General features: G+C 39.4%; 2 protein-coding genes across 5 annotated transcripts in view; both read left to right on the top strand.

Moving 5' to 3' along the window:
* LOC101272604 (zinc finger protein 112) overlaps positions 1-6,146 on the top strand; it is a 31,693-nt gene extending 25,547 nt beyond the window's left edge. For all 3 annotated transcript variants that reach the window (XM_049703869.1, XM_049703870.1, XM_049703871.1), the window contains one exon: positions 2,725-6,146. In XM_049703869.1, coding sequence (XP_049559826.1) covers positions 2,725-5,225 — 2,501 coding nt within the window. In that variant the 3' untranslated portion in view covers positions 5,226-6,146. The remainder of the gene's footprint in view (positions 1-2,724) is intronic.
* A 9,449-nt stretch (positions 6,147-15,595) lies between these two features.
* Positions 15,596-19,479, top strand: part of LOC101274919 (zinc finger protein 235) — a 59,386-nt gene continuing 55,502 nt past the window's right edge. Inside the window, exons 1-2 of one of the 2 annotated variants that reach the window (XM_033430777.2) lie at positions 15,596-15,674; positions 16,989-17,028. In XM_033430777.2, coding sequence (XP_033286668.1) covers positions 15,631-15,674; positions 16,989-17,028 — 84 coding nt within the window. In that variant the 5' untranslated portion in view covers positions 15,596-15,630. Of the gene's footprint in view, positions 15,675-16,541; positions 16,651-16,988; positions 17,029-19,479 lie in introns of those variants that run through there. The other variant, XM_033430776.2, reaches the window with a different exon arrangement.

Here is a 19,479-nt window from a genome sequence, read left to right as displayed (position 1 = left end):
AGGCTTGCTCAACATAGGGTTGCCTTCAGTTTGTAAGAAACTCTACCTGTGAAGCACAGTAAAGCAAAGCACAATAAAACAAGGTACGGAGTATATTTTTCCCTGTAGACTGAGTTAAAATGGCTTCTAAAGTGATAGCTTTGTGGCATAGAGTTGGATGTTGTAGCCATTGTTAATGTACTTGATTAGAAAGAACTCTTCTTCTCAAGCTCACATGGAACATTCACCAAGATAGACCATATTCTGAATCAAAATATACACCTTAACAAATTTAAAAGAATAGAAATTATGCAGTGCCTGCTCTCAGACTGCAATGGAATTAAACTAGAAGTCAGTAAATCAAATAACTGGAAAACCTCAAATGGAGATTAAACAATATACTTCCAAATAACACATGGGTCAAAGAAGAAATCTCAAGAGAAATTTTAAGGTATTTTGAACTACATGAAAATGAAAACACAACCTACCAAAATTTGTGGGCTGCAGCAAAAGCACTGCTTAGAGGAAAATTTATAGCATTGAATATATGTATTAGAAAAGAAGAAAGGTCTAAAATCAATCATCTAAACTTCCACCTTAGGAAACTAGAAAAAGAAAAGCAAATTGTAAGCAGAAGAAAAGTAAGTAGAAGACAAGAATAAGAATTAGAAATAAGAAATCAGTAGAGAAAATCAATGAAACCAAAAGCTGGTTCTTTGAAAAGATGGCTAAAATGGATAAGCTTCTTAGCTAGGGTAATTAAGAAAAAGAGACACAAATTACTAATATCACAGAAATGCAAATTACTAATATCAGAAATGAAAGAGGGAACATGACTACAGAACCTGTGGGCATTAAAAGAATAAAAAAGGAATACTATGAACAAACTCTATGCCCACAAATTTGACAGCCTAGATGAAATAGACCAATTCCTTGAAAGACACATTTGCCAAAAGGAAAGTAAAGCTATTTACTTTATTTGACATGCCTCGTATACTGTGTCCCTTCATTTCATTATTCTATAAAATATTAATATAGTAATTGAAAGCTTTGCTTTTGAGAAACCAAAGACATCACTAGGCATTTTTTAAATTAATTTTTTATTGGAGTATAGTTGGTTGGCGTTTTATTTTTTAAAGTACTACTGAGATGAGTACTCATAGACATGCCGTAAAGTGTTACCCTGCAGTCGGTGAACTGCCCCAGATCCTGCTGCCACGCAATCATCAGTGTGGCCTTTTATTTTTAATTTTTTTATAAATTGGGCATAGGGTGGGGCTACAGGTAAGATTTTATACAAGAAAAACTACACCATTTATTTTCAAAATTAAAAAGACACAATCCACAAGATTCTTGTGACCTTTGCTTTTCTCATCAACAGGTGATATCTGAGTGTAGCCCTACCTCTCATACAGCCTTTCAACATTGCAGTAAAACTGCCATCGCCAATTCCTTTCCCGTGAAAAATAACTCAACACATATATGCACTTTCAGTTCTGTGAGTGAGAGTGACTCAAGCTGTGATCTATTCACTATGTGCTTATTGAGCAACTACTATTCGCTAGGAGTGTTACAGGCAGTGAGGGTAATGCTGTGTACACAGCGAAGTGCTTGTCCTTGTGGGTAATCCACCCCAGTGTGGAGAGACAGAAAAACACAAAGAATTATTATGTTTGAGGATAATGTTCATGTTATGAAAAGAATCCTCTTTTACTGCTTCCCACCCCCCCCCCCCCGGATGCTGAAAGAGAATTAACGTACTGCCAAGTATTAGGAGAGTGCACGTTATTACTTCAACCCCGTTGGACCACCGGTCCTCAGGGAGTATACTTCTCACCAGGATATGAAGATCTGCTGCCTGCTGATAATCTGAGCTTTCATAACTAAGGGACAAGCCATTTCCACCCAAACATACCCATCTTCAACTCTTCTGGAGCCTCAAATTCCCTAAACGTTAAAGTAATTTTCCAGCAAAATGGTGCAAGCCAAAGTCAGTGTTCGCTGAGTTTTGTTTGTTTGATAACAAAGGACACCTACTGGTGCCATAAAACTTGCCTATGCTTCCCTCAGCCTCCATTTTTTTCTGATGTCTTTGGAGTTGAATTCTGTCACCCATGTTTTACATCCTGACCTGCACCATAGCCCTTGATAATTGCAAAATATCTTTTGAAAGGAGTTAAAGCTGATAATGGCTTACAGTGACTTAGAAGAGCTTATTAGTCTCATGAAGATAAAGAGCGAATTAGAGATAGGCAGTTTGATGCCTCAAGCATAAAGATCTACTTTTACCTTCATCTGCACAGCATTTAACATGCAGTCTTCTTAAAAACAAACAAAAATGTTACCATGCCCATTACTATCAGGGCAAAAAGCATTTATCCACTTGAAACTATACTCTTTCTGATTTGAGACTATCCCCTTCTGTTTTCTTGAAATCTCCAGGCAGCCCATGATAATATGTGTATGGTTTAACTAGGCATTTTGAACAAGGCCACCATCTTCGATGTCCAGGTTGTGTTGCAAAGCCCTGATTTTGAGGCACGCAGATAGCCTGAATTCTGTGGATCCTGCTTATATTCCTGGTGTAGCCAAAGATGAGCCATTTTCTAAGTATCATCAGAGGTAGTAACATGAATTTTCCTCCAGTTTATTGAAGTTGCATATCATCATCTAAGTGCAAAATCTTGAAATCTCTGAATAAAAGCATTCACTGTGTACACGTCTAAAATCTCTTTATTCTTATAGGAACCAAGAGTCAACATAATATGGAAAGTATTCAAGAAGTGGGATTAAGCTGCCTTTCCCCCAAAGAGCTTTCCACCTGGCAGACCTGGCAACAAGGTGCAGGCAGGTTAACTGGGTGTCAAGATTCGATGAAAATTTTTCAAGAGAATATTTCTCAGCTGCAAAAACAAGGCGATTCCCCCTGCCAAGTTTGGGCAGGAATACCGATTCAGATTTCTGAAGATGAGAACTACGTATTGACTCATATAGGAGATGGTTCCCATGACATAAAAAGTCAAGAATTTCCCCCTTGGAGAGCCCAGCATTCCTGGAGGAAAATGTATCTTACAGAGTCACGTAATTATCAGTGTAGATGTCAGAAAATTTCCATGAAAAATGATTTCTGTATGTCTGAAAGTATCAGTTGGATCTCACATCACAATGATAATCTGGGTGTACACAGAACAGAAAAAATCTATAGCTGCCATGACTGTGGAGAAGATGTCATGAAGGTTTCATTGCTTAATCAAGACTTAATTCAGACAGGGCAAAAGCCCTACCCTGGTAATGAGTACAGAAAAGCCTTCAACAATGACTCCAGTTCTGAAGTTCTTCAGCAGTTACACTTAGAAGGCAAGCCCTGTACCTACAGTCCATGTGGAAAGGACTGTAGTTACAGTTCAGTTCTTCATACTCATCAAAGTGTTTGTAGAGGAGATAACTGTGTTTCTGAGAGTTCACATCTGCAATGCCATCAGAAAGTACAAGCAGACGAGGTGGCATTTAAATATGAATATGGTGAGAATGTCAATCAGTGTTCCTCTCATAACACATATGAACTCACTCACACAGGAGAGGTGTCCAACAGATGCAACATTTATGAGAAGGGCTTCAGTCATAGCTTAGACCTTAGTAGTAGTTTTAGGGTCCATACTGAGCAGGAGCCCTATGAATTTGAGGAGAATGGGAATGCCTTTAACCAGAATTCTTGCCTTCGAACCCATCAGAAAATCCAAACTGAAGAGAAACTATACACAGATGTGGAGTGTGAGAAGGGTTTCATTTGTAACTCAGATTGTAACATTCAGCACAGAGTTCACATGGAAGAGATTCCGTATAATTCTGAGGTGTGTGGTAATGGCTTCAGTCTGGCCTCACATTTTCAAGACCTTCAGATAGTCCACACCAGGGAACAACCATATAAACATTATACATGTGGTAACAGCTTCAGCCACAATTCATACCTTCAAGGCCATCAGAAAATTCACATTGGAGAGAAACCTTACAAGGAGTGTGGGAACGGCTTCAATTGGAATTCAAAACCTAAAGATCATCAGAGAGTCCACACTGGAGAGAAGCCATACAAATGCAACGCATGTGGTAAAGTCTTCAGTCACAGATCAATTCTTAATGTTCATCAGAGGGTCCACACGGGAGAGAAACCTTTTAAATGTGAGGAGTGTGATAAGGGATTCAGTCGGAGTTCATACCTTCAAGCCCATCAGAGAGTCCACACTGGAGAGAAACCATACAAGTGTGAGGAGTGTGGGAAGGGATTCAGTCGGAGTTCATACCTTCAAGGCCATCAGAGAGTTCACACTGGAGAGAAACCATACAAGTGTGAGGAGTGTGGGAAGGGGTTCAGTCGGAGTTCACACCTTCAAGGCCATCAGAGAGTTCACACTGGAGAAAAGCCATTCAAGTGTGAGGAGTGCGGGAAGGGATTCAGTTGGAGCTTTAATCTTCAAATTCATCAGAGGGTTCACACAGGAGAGAAACCCTATAAGTGTGGAGAATGTGATAAGGGCTTCAGTAAGGCCTCAACTCTTCTGGCCCATCAGAGAGTCCACACAGGAGAGAAGCCATACCAATGTGATGAGTGTGGTAAGAGCTTCAGTCAGAGATCGTACCTTCAAAGCCATCAGAGTGTCCACACTGGCGAGAGACCATATATATGTGAGGTATGTGGGAAGGGCTTCAGTCAGAGAGCATATCTTCAAGGTCATCAGAGAGTCCACACCAGAGTGAAGCCATACAAATGTGAGATGTGTGGGAAGGGCTTTAGTCAGAGCTCACGCCTTGAAGCACATCAGAGGGTCCACACAGGAGGGAAACCGTACAAATGTGAGATGTGCACAAAGGGTTTCAGTGAAAGTTCACGCCTTCAAGCACATCAGAGGGTCCACACAGAAGGGAGGCCCTATAAATGTGAACAGTGCGGTAAGGGTTTCAGTGGGTTTTCAAGTCTTCAAGCCCATCACAGAGTCCACACTGGGGAAAAGCCATACAAATGTGAGGTGTGTGGTAAGGGCTTCAGTCAGAGATCAAACCTCCAGGCTCATCAGAGAGTCCACACGGGAGAGAAACCATACAGATGTGATGCGTGTGGTAAGGGTTTCCGTTGGAGCTCAGGTCTTCTAATTCATCAAAGAGTCCATAGTGGTGATACATTCTATAAAAGTGAAGAGTATGGTAAGGATTATCTTTCTTCAGAGAATCCATACAAAAGTGAAATTCTGTAAAATGGTATTCTGTTGCGTTCTGAAGTCCTCAAACGAGAGCTGAAATTTTCCGTTCACTCCAGTTCTTAAAGTAGAAAAAGAATTTCTTTCATGAAAAGGTAATGTTTCTGCCCAACATCAACATTCACAATAGTCAGGAGACCACACAGCAGAGACATCTAACGAGAGGGGTTCCATACGGGATTTTGTGAGAACGTTAACATGTCATTGCACGTTACTTTAAGCAGTTGTTGCACTAGGGCTTAAACAAGATACGAGTATAGTCAGGATTTTAACAGAAGCACAGTGATGAGCGTGCCTAAATCCACGTCCACTGGAATGTAAAGTTAACGAGAGAAGGGGCTTCATGCATTGTGAAGTCTCCAAAGCCACGACACTGCATAACTCAATATTAGGTGCTCAGTACTTTTTGTTAAATGACTAAAAGTGTGTAAAGGTATCATGTTTGGAATTTTTATTAAGCTTATTTTCTCCAAAAAGTCATTTAAAAATGTATTTGGAGGAGGAATACTGCAAGTAATGTAAGCACTTCAAGTAAATATTATTTGAAATGTATCAGCAATATCGCTATCTGAAACTACATGAATTTGGTTGTAACCCTTTTGGGAATGGTTCTCTCCATTTGTCCCTTGTGTAAGCAGGGATGAACTGAATTTCTTACCATTTGGTCTCTTTCTCTACAGTATACTATTCATTCAAGTTTAGCTGTGAGTATGTACACCTGTGTGCACTTTAAAGGACAGTACAAACTGTTAAAACAATGTTTCTGGTTAACTTTACAAAAATGGAACACTGCATTTCACATAATTGAATTTTTACTCCTGCCCTGTGTGTTAGGACAGAGTTTTACTGTAATATTTGGAAAGTGGCAGAAATGGTTACTAATGACAAATACTTTCTTAATAAATGTCAAAATTACAATACTTGGTTTTTTAGTCTCCATATTTCCATCAAAATCCTTTTGATCTGACTGATTTCTAGGCGTTATAGCCTTTGTCCAATTCAGACCTCCTTAGGCAGGATCTGTGACAAGTTTGGAGGACTTTAATTTTGTCAAGTTTCACATCTCCATACTTCTTCCACTCACACAAAGAAAGGAAAATATCAATATTTTTTAATTGAAGTATAGTTGATTTACAATGTTATGTTAATTACTGCTGTACAGCAAAATGATTCAGTTATACATACATATACATTCTATTTTTTATTCTTTTCCATTATGATATATCATAGGATATTGAATATAGTTCTCTGCTATACAGTAGGACCTTATCCATTCTATATATAAAAGCTTATATCTGCTAACCCTAACCTCCCACTCCATCCCTCCCTCAACCCCCTTCCCCTTGGCAACTACCAGTCTGTTCTCTATGTCTGTGACTCTGTTTCCATTTCATAGATAGGTTCTTCTGTGTCATATTTTAGATTCCACATAAAAGTGATATCATATGTTACTTGTCCTTCGCTTTCTGACTTACTTCACTTAGTATGATAATCTCTACTTACATCCATGTTGCTACAAATGGCATTATTTTCTTCTTTTCTATGGCTGAGTAGTACTCCATTGTATGTATGTGCCACATCTTCTTTATCCATTCACCTGTTGATGGACATTTAGGTTGTTTCCATGTCTTGGCTTTGTGAATAGTGCTGCTATGAATATAGGGGGTGCATGTATCTTTTTGAATTATAGTTTTGTCTAGATATATGCCCAGAAGTGGGATTGGTGGATCATATGGTAATTCTATTTTTAGTAAAGAAAGGAAAAATATTGAATTTTTCTAAACATTTTTTCAAATGTATTGATTATTAGGATAAGATTTCCTTTTACTTGCTAGTCTCTGTCTTCAAGAACAATGCATTTTGTTGGAGGGAGTGAAAAATACAAGTTTGTTAGAGAAGAGTCATACAATATGTATCAAAATGTAAAGTGTACGTACCCATCTGGAAATCATAGAATAATAATTTAAGGTAAAGCAGTTTTAACAGAAAGGATGTGTACATAAGGGTAATTTTTTAAATTGGAAATTAATAAGAGTTTAGATAAATATCTTTGTGTTCCTATAATATGGAGCTACAGAAAGTATGAAATCAATCTAAAATGACAGAGAAGACTCACGCATCTTGTTTAGTAAAAATGCGGATTGTACCTTCATAATATCCAGTTATCTTAGGTCTGTATACATATATGTTCAAATACATGCTTAATAGATTATCTGTGAAAGATTACTCACTGTCCTGTATACAGTGGTTTTCTGTGGCAAGCAGAATTTTGGCTTAGTCTTTCTTGTACTTTATTTTTAAAAATTCACAGTTAACATTTTACCAAAGCAATAAACTACTGAGATATTGTCCCTTATAGTTAAGAACTCATAATGTGATCACTCTATTTCATTAGATGGCATCAAAAAGTCTCTAGAGAGTACAGATAAATTAGGTGTTAGCAGCTTTACCTTTCTATAAAATTTCTTTAGGTCTCAAAGCACATGCAGCCTTAAATCTCCTAGTACAATTCAGTAGTAGTATAAATTGGTACACCATAGTTTTTCTGTCAGATTTCAGCCCGTTGGGTGAATGGGGCGACCAAGGCACTGGCTTAACCTGGCTTCCAAGGTGCTAGTTCAAGTTTCACAGTATCATCAGAAATTCAGGGCTTCTAATGCATTTCTTTACTACGATCACTTCCAAAGGAAGATCATGAGAGCTCATGGTGGTTTTATCAGTTAGGATGCTTTTAGTTGTAGGTAACAAAATATAGCTCAGAATTGCTTAAACCAAAAATGTTTCTCAGTTCATATAAGTGAAGAGATGTAGGTAAGGTAAGACTTGGGTCTGGGTCAGTCAAGGAGACTTTATTCTGCTTTAGTCTCTTACCTCTGTCCTTTTATGTGGACTCTTGTCTTCAGTTTGCTCACAAATGAAAGTATCACCTGCTTTATTGTTCACAGCCTAGAGGAGAGAGTTTGTCTCATTTTTAGTGTTACGTAGTCCTAGCTCCCCCAAATTCACAAGGTGTCTGATCTCTCCAATCCCCGCTCAAGACTAAGACTAAACCAAGACAATACAGAACATTCCTGGTCCCCATAAACATGCTAGCTTTCTCCTAGTGACAAGCAATAGCAGGCTACATTGGGGAAAAGGCAAGAACATGGACAGAGAATCCTTCTGTGGCACAGGTGCATAGGGATAGCCAAAAGCTGAAGGTGGAGAAGGAACATTGAGGAAAATCCTCCAGCACTCCAGCCCCCACCCTAAGCACAAGGTAACATTAGAAAATTTTGAAGCAGTGTACTGAAGATAACTATTGCAACAACAGAATCCAATTTCAACTTAATTCCTGACCAGACTGATTCAACACCCCACCCTAACATCCTAGCAGAACAGGTGTGCCCAGTTCCAGGCGAAAATACTATTTATTTCAGTCTCTACTGTTTGATACATGGTATCTTGCATTCAGTAAAACCTTACAAGATTAAAAAATATATAACCCTCTGCCAAGAGACAGCAGACCAATCAATAAAACCACACTTAGAGATGACTATATTTTGGAAATGCCAGAGAATTTTATATGACTGGTTGATGTGTTAAATGCTTTCATGAAAAGGGCAGACAATATACATGAACAGATTAGGGAATTTCAGTGGAAATTAATACAGAATCAAATGGGAAATGCTAGAAAAGAAAATTTATCACAAAGGATGATTTTGTAGGACTTGTAAGTAGGCTAAACACAGCTGAAAAAAGTGTCAAAGAACTTGAATAAAGGCTAATCAAAATCATCCAACCTGAAACAAAAAGTGTAAAGAAAACAGAATAGAGTATCCAAGAACTATGGGGAAACTTTTTGTGGTCAAACTTACGTATAATTGGAAACCCAGGGTGAAAGGAGAGAGAGAATGAGAAGAAAAATATTTCAAGAGATAGTGGCTGCGAATATTTTTAAAATAATAAAAGACTTCACCGAATCCAAGAACTCAAGAATACACAAGCAGAATTTTAAAACAAACAATGCAAAACCCAAAAAACTAGGCACATTATTGCCAAACAGCAGCAAATGAACAATGCAGGAAATATTGACAGAAAAAGGCCACATTACATACAAAGAACAGAGATGAGGAAGAGAGGAGACTTCCCATCAAAAACCATGTAAGCCAGAAGGGACTTCCCTGGTGGTCCAGTGGTAAAAAATCCGCCTTCCATGCAGGGGACACAGGTTCAATAACTAGTCAGGAGACTAAGATCCCACGTGCCGCAGGGCAACTAAGCCTGTGCACCACAACTACTGAGCTTGTGTGCCTCAACCAGAGAGCCTACATGCCGCAAACTACAGAGCCCATGCCCTCTGGAACCCGCTCGCCATAACTACAGAGCCCATGTGCCCTGGAGCCTGTGCACCACAACTAGAGAATAGAAAACCCGTGCAGCACAACTAGAGAGAAGCCTGTGTGCCACAACGAAGAGCCCACATGCTGCAACCAAAGATCCCACATGCCTCAACAAAGATCCCGTGTGCCGCAACTAAGACCCAACACAGCCATAAATAAATAAATAAAACTAGAGAGATTTCTTCTCCCCCCAACTTAAAGGAAAAAAACCAGGGGCTAAAATCCAGGGGCTTCCCTGATGGTGCAGTGGTTAAGAATCCACCTGCCAATGCAGGAGACCCGGGTTCGAGCCCTGGTCTGGGAAGGTCCCACATGCCTCAGAGCAACTAAGCCCATGTGCCACAACTACTGAGCCTGTGCTCTAGAGTCTGCGAGCCACAACTACTGAAGCCCGCATGCCTAGAGCCCATGTTCCACAAGAGAAGCCAGTGCAATGAGAAGCCAGTGCACCACAACAAAGAGTAGCCCCTGCTCACCACAACTAGAGAAAGCCTGCATGCAGCAATGAAGACCCAATGCAGCCAAAAATAAATAAATAAAAAATTTAAAAAAACGTAAGCCAGAAGACATTGGAGTAACATCTTTAATATTCTGAAACAAAATACTGTGAATCAAAAATTCCAAGCCCAATGAAAAAATCTTCCAAAAAAGTATGCAAAATAAAGACATTTTCATATGAACAAAAGTTAATAGAATATACTGCCAGCAGATCTGCACTACAAGAAGTATTAAAGGAATTTTCCATAGGTTGGAAGAGTATCATACCAGAAACAGACTTGGATCTAATAAAGAAGTTTTAAAATGGTTAAAAAGGAAGTAAAATATAAAATAATTTTTCTTATTTCTAATCACTGGAAAGTACAACTTCTAAAGCAAAAACAGAAGCAAAGTTTTGTGAGTTTATAGCATATATAAAAATAAAATGTAACAATACCACAAAACAGGGCAGAGAAATTGGAAGTAGCTGTCATATACTATGTGAATGAGCATCATCTTATTAGAAAGTAGACTGAAAAATAATAGATGCATATTATAAGCCCTTGAGCAACCATTTAAAAAATTTAAGTGGCATATAACTAATAAGCCAGTAGTGGAGATAAGTTGGAATTCTAAAAGATAATCCAAAAGCAGACAGGAAAATTGAACAAATAACATATGGCACAAATAGGAAACAATTAGCATGATGGTAGGTTCAAATCCAGTGATATCAAAAATTACATTAAATGTAAATGTTCTAAACACACCACTTAAAACAGAGTTTGTCAGATTGGATTAAAAAGCAAGACCCAACTATATGCTTTATGTTTTCTACAAGAAACCCTTTTTAAATATAAAGAGATAAGTAGATTTAAAGACTAGGATGGAAAAAGGCATGCCATGCTAAAATTAGTTAAAAGAAAGCTGGAGGGGACTTCCCTGGTGGTACAGTGGTTAAGAATCTGCCTGCCAATGCAGGGGACATGGATTCGAGCCCTGGTCTGGGAAGATCCCACATGCTGCAGAGCAGTTAAACCCGTGTGCCACAACTACTGAAGCCCACATGCCTAGAGCCTGTGCTCTGCAACAAGAGAAGCCACCTCAATGAGAAGCCTGCACACCGCAACAAAGAGTAGCCCCTGCTAGCTGCAAGTAGAGAAAGCCTGCGCACAGCAACGAAGATCCAACACAGCAATAAAGGGAGGGAGGGAGGGAGGGAGGGAGGAAGGAAGGAAAGAAAAAAGAAAGCTGGACTAGCTATATTAATACCAACAAAGAATTCATACAAGGAATATTACCAAGGATATACCAGGAAGACTTGCAGTGCCAAATGTGTATGCATCTAACAACAGAGCTTCAAGATTCATGAAAAAAAACCTGGTAGAAAACCACAAGTATAGTTGGAGACCTCAGTAGTTATCTTAGTAATTGATAAAAACAAGATGACAACATCAATAAAGACAGAGAAGGCTTGAACAACACTTCTACCCAACTTAACTTATTTGCCATTTAGAGAACACTTCATCCAACAGTGATCAAGTACACATTCGTTTCAAGTGCATTTGGAATATTCACCAAGATAAATCATATTCTGGGCCATAAAACAAGCCATGCCAAGTTTAAAAGAAGTAAAACTATACAGTGTTCTCTGACCCCAAAGTAATTAAACTACATTGAGCAAGTGATACCTGTTGCCTCCCACCTGGAGCAGCCGTCCCAGAGTGTGCACCCACTGCATGGTTTCTAGGTGTTGAGGTCCCCGTGAATATTAGGAACACCTTTGTGCCTATAAATTTGACAATTTAATCAAAATGTACAAGTTCCTTGAAAGACACAAATTACCCATGCATACACATGAAGTAGACAACCTGAATAGCCCTGTATCTCCTGAAGAAGTTGAATTTACAGATTAAAAACCAACAAAGACAATTTAGGGACAGATGATTTTACTGGCAAATTCTAGCCAAACATAAGGGAAAAAATGATTCTAATTCTACCAACAAAAGCTTCAAAAAAAAAATGGAAGTGAAACCTTTCTAAGTTATTTTACAAAGCTAGCATTACCCTGATAACAAAATCCAACAGTGACATTATAAGAACAGAAAACTATTGACTAATATCCTTCATGAACAAAGTCACAAAAATCCTCAATGAAATATTATCATATTCAGCAATTTATAAAAAGTATAATGCATCATGAAAGATTCTGGAAATGCAGATTGTTTCAATATATGAAAATCAAACTGCCTAATTCACTGTATCCACAGAAAAAAAGAAGAAAAAGATGAAGGAAAAGCATTTGACAAAATTGAACATCCATTTATGACTTCAGACAAAAAGAAACACCTAGGAATCAAAGGGAGCCTTCCTTGAGCTGATAAAGAATGTTGACAAAATACTGATAACATCATTTTTAATGGTGAAAGATTGAATACTTTTCACCCAAAGTTTGGAAACAAGTCAAAGATTTCTATTCTCACCACCATGTCAACATCATACAGGAGCTAATAGCCAGTGCACTGAAGTGAGGAAAAGAAAAGATATACAGATAGGAAAGGAAAAAATAAAACTATTTGCAGAAGACAAGATTCTCTATGTAGAAAAGTCCAAAGAATCAACAGAAAAGCTAGTAGAAATGGTGAGTTTAGCAAAGTCATAGGAAACAAAGTAAATATACAAAATCACTATGTTAGTCTTAAACTACTGGAAACTGAGATTAAGAAAGAAAAAAGCAGTATCAGTTCAGTAGCCCCAAATATATAATTTGTGTGTGTTTTGGTAGGTGGGGTGGGGGTGAGTGTGTGTGATCTCTATGCTGCATACTATGAAATACTGATGAAAGATTTAGAAGACTACTCGAAGAGATGTGACCTGTTCCATGGAATGGAAGACTCAATATTGTTAAGCCATTTATCCTAAGTTGATCTATAAGTGCAACATAGTCCCGCTCAGTATCCCAGCAGGAGTTACTGCCGAAATTGACAAACTATTTCTAAAATCTATACAAAAAGCAATGAAACGAGTAGCTTTAAAAATATTAAAAAATGAAGAACAATGTTGGAAAACTCATAATGTCTGATCTCAAGACTTACTACAGGGACTTCCCTGGTGGTGCAGTGATTAAGAATCCACCTGCCAATGCAGGGGGCACGGGTTTAAGCCCTGGTCCAGGAAGATACCATATGCTGCAGAGCAACTAAGCCCGTGTGCCACAGCTACTGAGCCCATGTGCCACAACTACTGAAGCATGCGTGCGTAGTACCCATGCTCCACAACAAGAAAAGCCATTGCAATGAGAAGCCCGCCCACCTCAACAAAGAGTAGACCCCGCTCTCCACAACTAGAGAAAGCCTGTGGGCAGCAACTAAGACCCAACACAGCCAAAAATTAAAAAGAAAAAAGAATTCATGGTTAAGATTGATTTTCTTAATTTACAGACATGCTACAATTGTCTAGTAAGGATTTCATTACTGATTTCTAGCTTTATTGCACCTTATCCAGAGAATATACTTTGTATTATTAAAGTGTTTTGAAATTTGCTATTTATGCTTTATGGTCCAGCATATGGTCAAATTTTGTAAACATTCTATATGTACCTGAGCAGATGTGTATTCTACATATAATTAGATCAAATTTCCTAATTGGGTTAATTTTTCCATATACTTAACTGTTTTTTACTGTTTGTGTGTGTGTGCACGCATGTGTGTGTATTTTATTAGGTAATCAGAGAGTATTTCTCCCTTTAGTTTTGCCAGATTAAAAAATATATTTGAGGATATTTATTACATGTGTGTAGATATATATTTGTGTTATGTTCTTGGATAATTTAATCTTTTATCACTATGATGTATCCTATAGTAGTTCCAGCATAGTTTTTTTTTTTTTTTTTTTTTTTTTTTTTTTTTTGCGGTACACGGGCCTCTCACTGTTGTGGCCTCTCCCGTTGCAGAGCACAGGCTCCGGACGCACAGGCTCAGCGGCCATGGCTCACGGGCCCAGCCGCTCTGCGCATGTGGGATCTTCCCAGACCGGGGCACGAACCCGTGTCCCCTGCATCGGCAGGCGGACTCTCAACCACTGCGCCACCAGGGAAGCCCCCAGCATAGTTTTTTGATGTTAAAATTTACTTTGTCCATTATTTATGTTGTAGTTTTTTTGGTTTTGTTGTCTTGTTTTGTTTTGTTTGCCATGCAGCATGCAGGATCTTAGTTTCCCCACCAGATATCAAACTGGTGCCCCCTGCAGTGGAAGCACGGAGTCTAACCACTGGACCACCAGGGAAGGCCCTATGTTGTAGTTTTTAACATAGTGATAATTTGTAGCCAAGGTTGGTAATGTCTTTCTTCCAGAGAAAATGTCATTTTCTTCCAACAGTTAGCTGTGAGGCCGTCAGCAATCCAGGATTTCCTTAATACACTCTCAGGGGATAAAGATGACTCAGAGTTGGGCTGAAAGTCTACTTCCCTTTTCACTCTTACTCTCAGTGTGCATTGCTTTGGAGTCCTCCACATAAAACAACGATTGAGGAAAAAGTTAAATGACAGATCCAGGAAGCTCTCAGACAGATCCACTATATGGGAATCCTACATGACAACTGATATAATTTCTTCAGTAGGTCAAGAAGATGCAGGAGAGTCACAAGACTTATGCAACAATCATGCAATGAATGGACGTGTTTTGATATTCAAAAAAACCAAGTGTGAAAGACTTTTGAAAGAATTTGGGACTTCAAATAAGGATAGAATAAATTAATATTAAGGAGGTATTATTAATTTTGTTCAGTGTGATAATATTGTGGTTATGCAAATAAATGTCCTTATGTTTTTGAGAAATATATGAAAATATTTTAGGGAGAAATGACAAGATGTCATGGATCTGTACTTTATTTCAATAATAAAAAAGGAAGAAAAAAGAGTTAGATGAAGCATGTGGGGCAACACATCAATAACATTTAATCTGTAAGATGAGTTTATGCACATTTAACTTTTTTCTCCACTCGTGTTTTTTAAAGTTTTCATAATAGAATATTTCATTCTTATGCAAGAGAAAAGTAGACAGGACAACCTTTCTGGGTTTGGGGTTTTGTGGGGTTTTTTGTTTGTTTTGGTTTGGATTTGGTTTTGGTGGTGGTAGTTTTTGTTGTTCTACAGTTTTTCTGGACTTGAGCTCTTATCTCACAGGATAAATCATGGGCTCTCTGATTTCAGCTGGCTTGTGGAATACTAAAGCATGTTATTAATTTATTGGATTTACTGTGCAAAGATCAGGTTGGTAGTAGGTGATATAATATCTGAAGATAAACTCAAAAAAGAAATATTCTCAAGATTTTATATAGGATTTACCCCTTTCAATATTGCAGTGTTTATTCCAGTTCCCTGCCAGTGCAGCTTTCATTCACTTTTAAAGTGAGAAATTAAAACCAAGGAAATGCTGGAAGTTTTTAATGTTTCTGCATTATGACTTGATGAACATTTGCCTTTTTGTGATTTCTTGGTACTTCGGAATCAACAGCCCACCCTAGCTGACACCGTTAAGAGTTCCAGATGTATCCAGGTACACATGGAACAAAGAAGGCAATCCAGTCAAGGTAAGACTGAGATCTTGTGTTCCTTAAATTGTTCAGTGCAGTTCAGGCCAATCCTCTTTCAAGATCTCCGTTTTTAACCCACACATCGCTCCCACTCTATGATGATTTTTATTTTCTTTCCATATTTCAAGCTTCACTTTTCTCTCCTATACAACATATTTCCTTGACAACCGCTTATTAGTATAGTTATATGAGAAAGGCGGGGGGGGGGGAGTGAGAAAAAGAAAAGGGAAAACTGGGCTCAACCAGCAGCACAGAATTCATCCAAACTGAACCCAATTATTTGCAACACCAAAGGGCTGCATGGCAGGAAGCACCCCCATGCAGCCACTCTGGAAACTGGTCTAGAAGATCCAGATCTAGAAAAAGAAACTTCTGTCCAGGCAAGCAGGTCAGTGGCACTCAGTCCACTGGAGCTCTGGGTTCTTTTGGAGACATTTGGGCTCCAGAACACCATGTCTATAGAATATTTTCCCCTCCAGGACTCTGGGAAATTTAATCTATGTACTCAGTGTAGTAATCCACATTTCCGCCCAGGAAGCCGAGGCTGTAGTCATTGTTGCCCTAGGGCACTGTAGGAAGTGTGGTCCAGGCGCTCCCAACGACTGCAAGCACTTTTGCACCAGGCAGGCAGGACCGTGGACAGCGCTCCCCCTCGGCATTCTGGGAAACACGTCTCCGGAGCTCCGAGTACTCGCAGGCACTTCCGCCCCGATGGGCGGGGCTGTGGATGTTGTCCTCGGGCATTCTGGGAAGTGTAGTCCAGGAACTCCGTGTAGTCCCAGGCACTTCCGTTCCCAAAGGGCCGTGATGGGGAATTCTGGGAAATGTTGATCTAGGGCTCCTGGTAGTTGCAGGCACTTCCGGCCCAGGTGGGCGAGGTTATGACCATCTTTTCGAGTAATGGTTGTCAGTTTCGCGTCCCGCCACCCTTCGGAACTTCTTCGAGTTGCTTTCGAGCAACAGCAACCCGGTTGTGAGTTTAAGGGGAAAAGCGGATATTTGAGATGTAAGGACGACAGTTTTAGTTCAGTTAGGCGAAGTAGTCTCGAGTTTGGGGAGATTCTCCTGTCCCGGAGTTGGGCGCGGGTCCGGGTTGCAGTCTTTCCCGCGCTCAGCTCCCCCAACTCGCCTCCCCCACGTGTCAGCCACTTTCTGGCAGTATAACATTGGGCAAGTTATTTAATCTCTCTGTGCCTCTGTGTGCTCATCTGTTAAATGGGTTGATAGCAGTACCTTCCTAGTAGTTTTGGAATGTCCTTTGTAGTTCATTAGGGCAATGGTGATATTTCACAGCCTCCTTTCCTTCCCCAGCCCTGACTTCACAAGAAGGACTTGCACCGAAGTGCAGGGGGTAAGTAACCCCTTGGCTCCTGGCCCAGGGCCCCACGTGAGTAGGACTTGGCATTCTTCTTCTGTAAAAGATGTTCACATAAATGGAAGAAAAGGTAGGTTGTGTATTTATTTGGTTGTGAGCGATGCCAGTAATTAAGCCTTAGTTGTTAAGTTCCAGTCTAAGGGCTTTATACAAATTACGTTTAGAGTAGCCCTATGAAAAGTGTATTTACTGTTCAGGAATAGTAATACTTTTAAAAAATTACTTTAAAATTTTTTATTAATCTATTTTTTTAAATAAACCTATAGCAGAACTAGCTTTTATGAGAAAACTGTATTTCCATATACATATTTAATGAGAAGAGTAGCGATGTTTTACATTTTTGCATATCTCTTTAATTGTTGACTTTTTATAAGAAAAATAGCTGGATTTTCATGTTCTCTTGTGCTATCTGTTGTGAGATACTGTTTTGGTTAAAGTGATGAAGAAAATCCAGCCTCCCACAGTTATAGTTAGGAAAGAAAGGATTATTTTAATAGACTTTACAGATAATATTCTCCTTTGATACTGCACCCAAGAGCCACAAGTGATAGTTTCTTAAGGTTATGTGGAATCTGAAACCATATCAGAGGACTTTTTGTACTACATTACATTACAACCCTTTGGTCAGTTTTGTATTTTGTGTACTTTGAGTCTTTCATCCATTAATGGTTTTATGAAATGATGCATCGCTCAATTGGAAAATGTTAATGGCCGAGTTTTACAGATATTTCAAATATTGACACATTTGATTTTACAAGATTTTAAAAAATCATATTTGTCAATACCATCACCAGTCTCATCAGAAAAGTTCTGTCTCTAAAGACCTTAAGTCTTTAAGCACTGGGAGGCTGTCAAGCTCTCAGTGATACAAGTTTTCCAAAATTCCGATACTTTGCTGCCAGTAATTTTCTTTGAAGTAACAGACTTGTTTTGCTCATTTCCAAAAGTTCTGCCAGATACCTAGATCTGAGCAACCATAGTTTGTCAGTTGTTCTTTCAGGAAAAGGGATGTTTTCCAGAAAAGAATGCGTAGTATTCCTGGTAACTCCAAGAATGGCCACAGCTGCCTTTTCTTGGGACAACCATTGTTGTCAGTAAGCATATGCAGTAAGTAAGCATAAATTTTACTGTAGACTATCACAAGGACGTATACCCCAGGACTGAGATGCAGTAAAATTAATAACTTTTTAAAAAATTAATAACTTTCACTGTTTCATCAAGAACTTTCTTAAGTGAAACTATCACTGTTTTTACTATGAGTGAAAAGCAATAGAGAATACAGTGGGGCTTCCCTGGTGGCACAGTGGTTGAGAGTCCGCCTGCCAATGCAGGGGACACGGGTTCGTGCCCTGGTCCGGGAAGATCCCACATGCCGCGGAGTGGCTGGGCCTGTGAGCCATGGCCGCTGAGCCTGCGCGTCCGGAGCCTGTGCTCCGCAACGGGAGAGGCCACAACAGTGAGAGGCCCGCGTACCGCAAAAAAAAAAAAAAAAAAAATACAGTGACTGCTTACATTTTTGGTGTCACTGCTTTGATTTATGCCAAGGTGCTAGTGATTTTAAACAGCATTCTTTTGCACCATCATTGTGATTACAGACAGTGAAAAAGACAACCAGTGCCTTGGTATTATTAGGAAAATAGTTTCGACCCTACAGACTCCCTGAAGGGGTCTCTGGGACCCCTAGGAGTCCACAGCCTTCCCTTGAGAACTGCTGCTGCTTTTCTTGGAGCATCTGCCAACTTTCAGAATATTCAAAAGTTGACATATAATTATTGCTAATATTTTCATGATCTAAGACACATGTCTTTAGAAACAAACCAGCACAAATGTGTGGCTCCTATATGTATCATATGGTAACTTTGATCATAATGATGATAATTATTAGCATCTGTTGGGCACTTCTTAACAGGCAGAGACTCTAATGCTTTGCAGGTATCAGTCTGCGTATTCCTCATAAGACCCTGTTGTTTTACAGATGAGGGAACAGAGACACAGAGAGGTTCCTTGAACAATGGCTTATGCTGAGGGTCCCACAGCCAGGAAATGGCAGAGCCAGAGTTAAGTCCCAGCAGCCTGGTTCCATTGCCTGGGCTCTTGGCCAGCATATTCTGCTTTCATTAGGACGTCAAGTAGGCTTAGATGTTTTTGAGGATGAGGTCAAAACCAGGAGAAAACATATTGAAGCAGAGGATGTTTAAGCTGAGAATAATTAAAGTCTAAAAGCTAGATGAGCAGGAAGAGGCCATGGTAAAAGAGGAACAGCCCAAGGAGAGGCCTGGAGGCTTTTGTGGGAAAGCAAGTGGAATACTAAGGCCAGAAATTCCGTGTGGTGAGAGGGAGAGAAAAGGTCTGACCTGGAAAGTTTCTGTGAATTGTGTGTTTATTTTAAAGGCGCAGGGGAGCCATAGAGGTATGTCATGCAAGAAC

The sequence above is a fragment of the Orcinus orca genome, chromosome 20 (genome assembly GCF_937001465.1).
Source record: "Orcinus orca chromosome 20, mOrcOrc1.1, whole genome shotgun sequence".
Lineage (NCBI taxonomy): Eukaryota > Metazoa > Chordata > Mammalia > Artiodactyla > Delphinidae > Orcinus > Orcinus orca.
Note: the sequence above shows the minus strand (reverse complement) of the source record. Positions and strands in the feature narration are given on the sequence as shown.